The following is an 11,475-nucleotide window of genomic DNA, read 5'->3' on the forward strand; positions in this document are numbered from 1 at the left end:
GTTATCTCAGGAAAAGACTAGTTAATCTGAATTTTCTAAACTTTTTATATTTGTTTAATGATCAAATAAGATAAAATACCACCACCTAATGTTTAAGATTATAAAAAGTGTAAATTTGTATCTAACCCAATTGAGGCATGAATTTGATAAACTTATCACCAGTAATTCTGTTTTATAGTTTTTTAGCTTAAACATAATTTCTAAACTACTCAAGCAACTTAAAACTTGGACTAATAAATTGTTATTAATGAATAATTATTAGAAACCCAAGTAATTTCCAAGTAATATGAAATATTGAAACGTTAATTAATGAGCATATTTAGATTTATATACTTTTGCTTTTTATTTTATTTGCTATGGATTGGCTATATCTGTGAGGCACATTAATAAATGTGTTCATTTTTCCCACTTTAAGGAAGTGTAAAAGGCATGTATGTGGCTATAGAAACTTGTATATTCATGAGCTGTTCTACCCTGCTAAAATTCTTGTATATGACAGATAACTCTCAATAACTTACTTCGAGTTTCCTCCATGAGATAGTATTATTTATTTGATTAAAATTTGTAATAAATACAGCTGATTGTGTCCATCCTGGAGTCAGTAATGGCTCAGGAATGCAACTGTGGATGTCCTTTTGTTTTTCAAGAAAAAAAGACAATGGTTTTGACCTAAAGTGTCAGTTTGTTCCAGAATTTGAAAGAGTAAAAGGAAGATAAAACTTGGGTATAGGTAACAAATTGAAGAAGGATGAAGGAAGGGAATTTTATTTCTCATGGTTTATAAAACTGCACGGACTGAATCAGAAACTCTGGGGTGGGATCCAGCAGTCTGTCTTGTAATAAGCCCTTAGTGGTTCTGATAGACAATGAAGTTTGAGAACATCACTCTAGCGGAAGCCACTTAGTTAAACTCAGTTTACTACTGATTAAAGGCATCAGACTTGGTGAAGTCACGTGTTATCTCAGATTTCTGTCTGGTAGAGGTGCAAGTAATTTCTGTCTAGTGGGAAAGGTGGCCTCAAAGGTTATGGTTGAAGGCCTGGTTGGACATTAGCCAGATTTGCTTCTAGCTAAGCAATCTTACACTAACATTACCTAAAATATATAACTCTTGGAATTAGTTTTAACATCTTACTAATTTCCTTACTAATTAATGAGTTGAATATAATCTTTGACAGTTATTCATTTAGTAGTTACACGAGAATAATAGTTTTCAGCCTTTAGAAAATGATTATCAGTGTATTTCATACAGTGGTAATAATGAGCTCTCATACTAGGCAGTGTCTTCACGGGAGGACTGTTGTGTGTTTTTGCTCAGTATGTTATCCTAACATCAAGCATGGTGTCCGGTACTTAAGTTCACAATAAATATTTGTGCAATCAATAACACTACCTAAAAGGTATTTGATTTTTAAAAGAGGAATTTTACAACTGGCCCTTAAAGTATCACTCCTGTTGTTTTAATTGACTTGTATTAGTATATCGAGTTCTTAAAGGGATTTTTCTGGGGTTTGTTATCAGGGATCCTGGGGCAAAAGATGATAGAATTGGAGAGGGAAATTTTCTTTAAGATATTCTCTGAGATCTGTTGGTTTTCAGAACTAGGAGTGAAGTGGATATTTGAGAGACAGTCTCAGCACAGGCCATTTGGTTGCTCTTCAGTTGCGGAAAGCACATGCAAGCGATACTCAGTGATGTGCCCACATGGGTCCCTGGATTTTGTTACCTTATAATATGAACAGGAACTAACACTTCATGGGTATGTGCCATTAATAAGAAAAGGAACCAAATGAAAGGGTGAATGGTTTTAGGTAAATTGCTCAGAAGTGCTAGAAACCCTTGCCTAACTGACAATGAGTGAAACAGTAGCATTATTTTCACATACTGTTTAGAGTGCCTTTGGAGTGGACACCCTAGGTTTTTCTCTCCCTGTGCTTTTCCTTTAGGCACCTCTTGTCTGGGGACAATGGTGGATTGTTTACCAGTCATCCCCTCCACCCCCCAACTCCATATAGTGGTACAGTGATATCCCATGCTAAACAAATTTCTACCTCCTGGAAATTTAAATAATGAGCAGAATGATAAAAAAAAAAAAAAAAAAAAAAAAGGGTGGGTGGGGGGAATGTAAGCTAAACATTACCACAGCAGCATCCAAAACGACTGGCCATGATTTCCTAATTGAGATCCCTGGCTTAGCTTCATTTCTTGGTATTGCCTGCTTCTTCAGCTTTTCCTTCCATTCTGGATCTTTCAATTAATTCCCTTTTGCTTCAATGAGCTGGATAGTTTGTGTGGTTTACAACCAAAGTATCATAACTGATACAACATCCATTTTCCAGATGAAGTGATTTAACCCAAGTCTCATGCTCAGCGGTCAAGTCAACTTCTAACCCTTGGCTCTCTTCTATATTCTGGTGTAACACAAGTTTATAGTGTTCCTTTAGTAGAATTAAAGAGCTTCTAAATTTTATTGAAGAATTGACTTTTTCACAGAAGACTTTCCTACTGGAAAACTTACTTATAAGAGAAAAATATTCTAAATATCCTTCTAGAAATGACAATCAATAAATCTTTGTTGACTGACTTACATGTAATTTCTTTTAATTATACTGTTTGACCTAATGGAGTGTCCTGGCAGGATAGTAGGGTTAAACTAATAGTCCTAAAGGAATCACTAAATAACCTATTTAATTAAAAAAAAACAAACTAGCATGCAAACTAACAGAAAATTTACTTTATTTATTTATAACATCTTGTAAACAATCACACTGTGCATTTTTAATTAATAACAAAATTTTTTTTATGGATTTATAGCAAACCCTATATAAAGTCAATGAGTTAATACAAGAGTAAAGATGAATAGGGTAGAATAATTTCTGAAAATGTTAAATTACAGCACTCGATACAAAGACAGATAACTATGTACCATAAAAATTTACATGCCACAAAAACATTAATTTATAATTTTAAATATGCCTTAAAACACATTTATAAAAAAGCATCAGCATTAATTTTATTATAAACCAGTGAATTACTCAAGAGGAATATTTATTAAAACTTAGTAAAAATCAGTAAATATTGCAACCGAGGTAAAAACTTACAAGTAAACAAAACTATCATTTATAAGGGCCAAAAAGTAAACAGGAGGGCAGACAATACTTTCTGATGACTATGTCTACTCTTTGATATTTTGAAGCAGCTTCAATAAATGCGACTCAATAACCTGTTGAACTAGAACAAATAGGTGACAATGAGTGAAACATTAGTACTATTTTCCAAACATGTTGATTTGAAAATTTTAAAAAGAATAATCAAATTCAAATTTATATCCCCACCTTTTTTCCTAAAATAAAATTATTTCTAAATTGGATATACTCATATTCTGTGGTCAATCAGATACTTAAAATTTAGCCTATCATTGACTTAGTAATTGCCCTGGTTACTGAATTTTCTGTTCTTGGTTTCTAAATTTTGAAACTGAAGGAGAGTCCCGGGCACAAGGTTGTTCTAAGGAACAGAAAAGAGCAACTATAACTGCATTTTATAGTTTGCTATGAAAATATTAGACACATTGTGTAAACAGGTGGTCACTTATCTCCCAGCAACTAATTATTTGGGTTGGTGGAAAGTAATAGTAACAAATTCGTTTCTAGACTTTGTAAGGAATTCTTTGATTTTGGCCAGTCAGGAGTTAGGATAACATGCAAAGTTCTATGACAACAGCAATGAAAATGGTTTGGATTACTGGTTTGTACTATTTACAGAGCTTTACTAATATGAAACCTGAGCATTCTACAGTAAAATACTTACCACTTCTATAGCCCAGGGCTACAGCTAAATCCATAGAATTATATCCAGAGTCGGTTTCAATTGTTGGGTCAGCTCCATTTTCTATACCAAAATAGAAAAATCCACATAAATAAATGAAAGTGTGGATGTGTTTGTCTATTACTGACTTGTGAACAAATAGCAAGACAGATTTTCAGCAGATCTGAGAGTGTCTTCAGGATGATCTGACTAAAGTACAGGGTACATGGAGGGCACAGAATTCACTTTGGTAGGTCGAAAGGAAGACATTTCAAACAAACGAGCATCCTCTACAGCAGCTGAAACTAACAAACAACTAGAGACAGAACTTATGCATAAAGATTCTGCAGACAGAGAAAACAACCGTGGATTCACACGTGACCTCCAAAAGGAAAGCAGCCAGGACCCATGCTCCAACTGCAGGCATGCTGTGTGGTGGAGCTGCTTCTCACTTGGGCAATGCCCTGGCAGCAGGTGCTCCATGCTGAATAGCAGCAGGAGTAACGTATTTAACAATAATTAATGATTCTACTGAGTAATACTAAGGGAGGCCAGCTTGTAAAAAGTAAAATAAAGTCCTCATGGCGTTTTCTAAGTATTTTCACTTTTATCTGCTTACCTAAGAGCATTTTTACGCATTTCACATGATTTCCATGTACAGCATAAAGCAAAGGTGTGCCTCCATTCTATAAAAGGAAAAGGTGATTTAGTTTTTCAAGGTGAGCAAGATTTGAAGAACTTAATGTTGTTGTGAGAAGTTTTACTAAGAATTGGGCATGTAAAAGTAGTTTAAGGTAATTTTAATATTTTGTGAAGAATACTTAAATCAGAATTACTGAGTTTATGTCATTAATTTTTTCTTTTAGATGTTTAATTAACTGTTAATTATTCTGCCAAGTGTTTAATAAAACTTATTACATCTCTCCAAACCAAATATATCCTAGAGTTTGTTATAGTAATTTAAAAATCAGTGTCATAGACTCACCCAATCGTATTCATTTACATCAACTCCACAATCAAGCAGCATCTTGACAATATCGGTGTAACCTTTGCTACAGGCCAGAGACAGTGCACTTTCTCGACCTTTTCCTAAAAGCTGGGGATCAGCACCCTGGTGTGGGAAATGAAAATAAAAGACTTTTCAATTTATGTAAACAAGAATATTGCTATTTCTGTCAACAATAATTACAGTCCAACACTTAGATCAGGTATTGTTCTGGGGTTAATAAAGAAATAATGCAAACTTCTATTCATAGATGCTCTTGTTATCAAGGTTGTCTGGATGCCTCTGTCCTCCCTCTATCTCAGTCCTAACTATGCTTTCACTCTGGAGTCAAATTGCATCTCCTCTATGAAGCTTCTCCTACAAGGCTGACAGTACTATTGTTCCCATTGCACTTAGAGGGGACTGGGCTTTAAATTACCTCTCACTGTTTCATGTACGATTAGTCTTATTTGCCCAACTAGATTCATGTTCCACAAGAATGTGAAAAGCAGTTAAAAAATTTGTGAATCCTCTACCATTACATCTAATTGGCTGGAGATACCAAAACTTTACTAAAGACTTAACTGAACTTAAGTAACTGTACATATACATTTTCTGAGGCATTTTCCTTACATTCTGAAGTAGAAACTCTACCACAGCTATTTGCCCGTGTGCTGCAGCCCACATCAGAGGAGTAAATCCTTCTTCATCCGTGTGATTGATAACATTTTCTATTTAAAAGAAAAGCAATTTTTGTGATCTAATTTAACAACCACATATTTATATCACTATGAAAATACTGCCATTCTAAAAAGTTGATTATATTTCTCAATGAGGATGATTTTGTGCTGACCTTTGTTCACTGAAGTCCTGTTATGTGTTGTTGCAATCTGCTGTCTGTATGTATGAAAATGTGCCTTAGTGTATACAACTGAATTCAAGTAGCATATTATTTAAAGTATAAACTATGAGACATGACATAATGCTAGGTACAAGGTAATCTACAGAACAATGGGCTTGGAATCAGGAGACCAGAGTTTGAGTTCTGGCTCTGTCACTTTCTAAAAGTGTGATTCTGGGCATGCTGCTTAATTTCTCCAATACACAGAATAATACCTTGTTTATCTCGATGTATAGTTGGGAAAATTACAATAAAAATGAGCTTATATAATATCCCTTAGCATTACATAAATATATACTATTATAAAAACTCTAAAACCTTAATAATCTAGTTCTAGTCTATAGCTAACATTGCTGCCTTTGAATTTCATTCATTCTTGGTGGATGGCTAAAATAATATAAAGTGAATGAAGACTAAATAATCTGAAAGGCAGTACCATGCAATTCTACCTTGAACCCCATTTTGTTCCCCAGATTCAGTCTACTAGTTCTAAAGTCCACAGTTTTTTCCCCTGAAATTTATTTAGTAGCTTGAGAATGAAACCTTCAAATATTTATAAAAGAATACATGATTTAAAAAATAAACATCTTTTATTATGCACATTGTATTCAATCAATAAAGTTGGGACAACTAACTTTTCGGAAAATTAAAAATAATTGTAAAGCTTGACCTGTATCTCATTACACCAAAACATATTTCATATGTGTCAAAGATTGAAATGTAAAAAGAAAACCACAGTTCTAGAATAAGGCACGAATAAATTCATTTATAATCTTAGGGTACAAAATCTGCTCTAAGGAGGACATGAAACTCAAAAGTCACAAGTTAAAAAGTAAAATTACCACTTAAAAATATTAAGCATTTGTTTGATAAATAGAAAATCAAAGGAAAAAATGACAAACTGGAAAAAAATATGCAACATAAGCAACAAAAAGCAAATTTCTTTAATTTTGATAGGAGTTCACAGAAATAAACACAAAAAAATAATATTTTTAGATTAGTCTGATAATATCTTGTGTTACTGAGGGTATGGGGAAATAGAAACTCTAACTCTTGATGTGAAGACAGGACAAATATCTGGCAATAAATATAAAAATAAAAATTCATGTACCTTTTCACCCAGAAAATATTCTCAAGGAATTTACCCTATTGAGATATATATATATATATATATATATATATATGTATATATATATATATACTTAATAGCAACAAACAAATCAACCACCACCAGGGGACTAGTTAAAAAATAAAAAATAAACCAAAGTATATGTATATGCATACAATGCAAAATCATGGACCTATTAAAAAGAATAAAATAGGTCCTTATGTGCTTATATGGAAAGATTTCCAAAATATTAAGTGAAAAAAGGTGCAGTATTTTTCCTTTTCTGTAAATGGAAAAACACATCTGTATTCTCATATACAACTACAAATATAAACAGAAATGTTTTCTAGAAGACTTTTCTGAAAATAGGAAAAACTTATGTTTCCTCTTGGGGAAAAGGCTAGGCTTATAAGGGAAGTTATAAGTTTTATATTTTAGAGTAGTTTTAAAAAAACTATTATCTGCCTGGTGAGATTATACAACAATCTTTTTTGTCTTTATACTTTCCTGTATAAAAGGAAAAATAACAAATATAATAAATCGTATTAAGTTTGTTTTAAATATGCTTTAAAAAATAGGTTATTACCTTGTTCAATACGCGTGGCCAGGTAGAGCATCTCTCCCTGAGCAGCTAACTGGTGAACAGATAAAGCTGAAATAATACCATAAAAAGCTTCATGTATATACATAGGGTACATTTTCATTATCCCATTGTTCATGTCCGTGCAGCAATTTTCTTTTCCAAAACAAAAACTATCATTCTATTGTTTATAAAAATCTAACTAAAATATACTCTAACATTGCAAGTAGTCATGCTGTATCTGAGAATTGACTCCTATATGTTTAAGGTAATTCTGACATCTGCAAAGTGTTATTATCAATAAATATGCAAATTTTTATAGTCAATTACTAGCAATGCAAATAGTTACTGATATTATCAATCAAAGAAATGGCTTAGGTACTTAATGGTTAAAATGCCATCTCTTTATCCAAACTTATAAGGAAGTTCGCTCTAACGAAGACAGACCTTTTATCTTTTCATTGATTAATCCACTGAAGTCCCAAATATCATTATTTCAAGACTCTATGGGTTTTTGTTAAATTTAAGAGGAGTGAGGTAGTAAATGGACAACTGACCTTGAGAGTAAATTCTTGAGTGCAGACCTAGTTGTGGTTAGTTTGGTATGTGTCCTTAGATAACCGATTAAACAGTTTTGTCTGTAACATGAGTTATGTGAATCACACGGTCTCTTGATGTTTTGAACTCAAAAATTCTGTGGTTGGAATATTTTAAGACAATCTCTTTATTTTAAACAAAGATAAACAGGCACTGTTCTATGATAGTTCATTTTAAAAATTACTAGCACTCAATCCTTGACTGCGGTGATATGATTGAATGGCCTTAATACAGAAAGGAAAGCAATTGGGAGGCACATGCAAATTAATACAAGTAAAACGGAAATGGCCAATAGGTGGAGTAAGTCATATGCTACAGCATGTGATTCAAATTCAGAAGGGATACTGTGTTTCCAAAGTAAAAAAATATATTTCACCATGCATTAGAATATAGATGTTTTTACATTATATTTTCACATATAGTTCCTAAGATCAAATTGCTAACTGGTTTTGGTATATTCTGACTGCTATACAGAATATAATATATAAAAAAACTTCATTTTATTTCTTCCAGAATGATTATATGCTTAAAAAAAAAAAAGGTGGGCTCAAAGTTTTTTAAAAAGAAGTTTCACATTTATATTATTATATCCAAATTCAAAATTACAACAGAAATGCTCAGGTTTTATTACAAATAACTTGTGGATCAGTGATCTAGTTTATAGGCAAAATGTAAAGCCTTGCACTCCAAGAACACAAAACACAATGTCTTACTTTGTACAAAGTTTAGAATAACTTATTGTTTTTATAGTAAACTATAAGGGTTTTAAGAATATTTCAATCTGTATTTGTTTTAAATACACAAATTATGAACAATTTGAATATGCAGTAATATGTGAAAAAGTTTTAAATTACTAAAACTATGAACATATTACTTCAGCTTTCCAAAATGGAATATGCATTTAATGAAAATAACCTTTCAAGGCCAAACTTTTGAAAGCATTATATTAGTAACAAGAATAGATTAATACATCAGTGGGAAATACTTACAATTTGCTAACAGAGGTGTGGTTGAGACCTCATTTCCTCTGTGCTTGTTGGTTAAGGTAGTTGATTGTTTTATGGGTGAGAAGTGCTTTGTTGTAGAAGGAGTATACACATGCCTTACTTGGATTCCCGGAGAAGGAGATGTATGGATATTACATTCCGCTAAGTAAAATAAATTCGAACACATTGAAACAATATTTTAATGACAAAGCATTTCAAAGTTCTATGTTGATATTTACATTAAAAAAGCAATACATGAGGTATATCTTCAAAACTGTTTGTCCAGTGACATTACTTTTTGTCATAAAGTCTGCACTGCCATAGCGAAAGTTCCAGAAAAAACATGTATTAATGTTGAGCAATGTCATTCCAGGATTAGTATTTTTATTCAATAGATTTTTATAAAAGTAAATTGATAATATTATGACAGATTTAACTGAATTAAAGCATAGGAAGCGAATACTAATCAAATATTCATAGAATAGGGAATATTAAGCTAATTCATTTGTAAAAGGCACCAATAATATTTTTCTCTTATGATTTAAAAAGGTACAATAAGGAATTTCATAAAATATTTTACAAATAAAACAAAGGTGAAGCAAGAAGTTAAAAAAAATCAACATGTACTTGTGGACATTATATAACAGGAAGTTATTAAATTTTGGTTTCTGTGAGATTCTAGAAAATCATATTAAAAGATGACTTCCAAACTTTCTTCCCAAACTCAAAATCTCATGATCAGAAAGGAAAGAAAAAAGAAACACCAAATAAACAAAAACAAAACAAATGCAGATATTTATACCATAACTTTCAACCTTTAAATAGGACAGATGCCACTTCCAGGTCAGAGTTAACCTGATCTTGAATATTTTTACTATCCTCTTCATTTAACGACTTCACAAATCGAGAACACACGTTCATATCAAATCGGTTAGGCAATATGAATTTCATTCCCATGGCAACACCCTGAGCTGATCCCTCTTCTGCATTTGAGTCCAGCTGATGTTCTATTTTAATGTCTGGCATGCCAGTTAGACTGTAACTGCCGGGACACTCTTCCACTATGAGCTGGGCTCCAAGATCCAGATTTGCTGATGTAGCCATGATTTCAACAGTAGTTTCAATAATTAAAATATTTCTTCATAATTTCTTCTTGGGTTTTTAAAGAGATATCCAGTGTATTCTTGAAATTTGGATATTAAAAAAATCTGAAAGAAAAAAATTAAAAGTATATCAACTTAGGTAAAAGCACACAAGATAACCATTTTCAATAAAGTATGCAAACAGTGCTCTTATAAGCACCTATTAATAACAGAAAGCATACAATGTTCATAGGTAGAGAAGAACCCTGGATATAAATCCAAGCCTCTTATTAGCTGTGTGAACCCGTACAAGTTACTCAAACTCTCTAGGCCTCTGCCTCACTGGTAAAATGGAGATACCACCATGAACCTCACATTATGCTGGAAGACCAAATGAAATACAGTAACATTTTCATCTTCATCACTAGGTTCCAACAAATTTGTTACCTTTTTAATCTCCTTTTCTATTCCTTAATATTGCCAAATGGATAAAAGATCAGGCTAACGATAAAAAAAAAGAACTTCCCGTGAAAACTTGAATCTTTCACCTCAGGTTCATTTTTCAGCATGCTCTGTTTATGAGTGGCTCTCAGTATGAATTTAAGATAGAACTCATGTTGTATTCAAGTCTATTGGCATCTACAACATCTGTGATTCCTGCATAGCAAAAGACTTTACAAAGCTTTGGTTATGATGAACTGAAGATATATTTATCAGTTTTTGTTCAGGTCACGTGTTACCAACTTAACATAGGTTTTTATGAAAATGAAGTGTGGAGATTATAGATTGGCTTTCTTTGCTTTAGCATCTACAGGACATTAGGATCAAAGGAAGAGTCTATGAAAATGAAATGATGCCTCACAGGCGACAGGTGTCCTGGCGTCCCAGGACAAGAGCCCGCTAGAGGGGAGGCTGTAGTGGGAAGGGAAGTCCGCCCTGTTGCCACCCGCCAGCTCTGCCCGAAAAGTCCCAGCGCGGCTCAAGCACAGCGGGTGGAAACTCTGGCTCACCCGCAGCGGGCGGGTCCGGGGGACAGGGGCCTGAGGCCGACCGGCTGAGAGCGCAGGGCCTCGTGACCACCTTCAACAGGCAAGAGCGACTTAGGCCTTTCCATCTGCCGCCTCAGATTCACTTGTTTTGACCGCGACGTCACTTCCGATTCCTTCTTCCGCTTTCTGGACCAAAAACGTGCCGCATCACTGCAGCCGACAGGATTTCCAGGTTCTTCGCCGCCGCTTTGCGGCGCGGTGCTAAACGCCTGAGTACTACAGGAATAGCGTCAATTCAGGGGCCCGTTCACGGGAACTAGAGCAAGACCAGTTGTCGCCTCCGGGTCACGCCTCCTCCTCTCCATCGCCCCGCCCACCTGGCCCGCCCTTGCAATCCCGAGGGTGTGAGTCTGGTGAGCCTGGGCCGTGACGTCATTATA

The 11,475-nt window shown here is 34.0% G+C and overlaps 1 protein-coding gene across 2 annotated transcripts; it reads right to left on the reverse strand.

The window, feature by feature from the left end:
- Window positions 1-2,789: 2,789 nt before the first annotated feature.
- On the reverse strand, window positions 2,790-11,399 carry ANKRA2 (ankyrin repeat family A member 2). 2 transcript variants are annotated; one of them, XM_090276377.1, is made up of 9 exons: window positions 11,057-11,399; window positions 9,780-10,172; window positions 8,968-9,126; window positions 7,388-7,453; window positions 5,426-5,523; window positions 4,793-4,918; window positions 4,427-4,493; window positions 3,811-3,891; window positions 2,790-3,231 (listed from the first exon to the last, which is right to left on the reverse strand). In XM_090276377.1, exons 2-9 carry the CDS (start codon window positions 10,066-10,068, stop codon window positions 3,176-3,178), a joined length of 942 nt encoding a protein of 313 aa, XP_090132503.1. In that variant the 5' UTR covers window positions 10,069-10,172; window positions 11,057-11,399; the 3' UTR covers window positions 2,790-3,175. The 2 variants fall into 2 exon arrangements, with proteins under 2 accessions (XP_090132503.1, XP_090132504.1); XM_090276378.1 differs by having other exon boundaries at window positions 10,909-11,399.
- Between the last annotated feature and the right edge of the window lie 76 nt (window positions 11,400-11,475).

The sequence above is a fragment of the Furipterus horrens genome, unplaced genomic scaffold, assembly GCF_987537825.1.
Source record: "Furipterus horrens unplaced genomic scaffold, mFurHor1.1.pri manual_scaffold_5, whole genome shotgun sequence".
NCBI lineage: Eukaryota > Metazoa > Chordata > Mammalia > Chiroptera > Furipteridae > Furipterus > Furipterus horrens.

Excerpts from the sequence above, each read along its gene's own strand:
- ANKRA2 (XM_090276377.1), bottom strand. The coding sequence starts at position 10,068 with ATGGCTACATCAGCAAATCTGGATCTTGGAGCCCAGCTCATAGTGGAA. Across the intron at positions 7,454-8,967 it reads CACACCTCTGTTAGCAAATT|CTTTATCTGTTCACCAGTTA; the intron begins GTAAGTATTTCC and ends GTATTATTTCAG. Across the intron at positions 3,232-3,810 it reads AGCCCTGGGCTATAGAAGTG|TTCAACAGGTTATTGAGTCG; the intron begins GTAAGTATTTTA and ends TATTTGTTCTAG.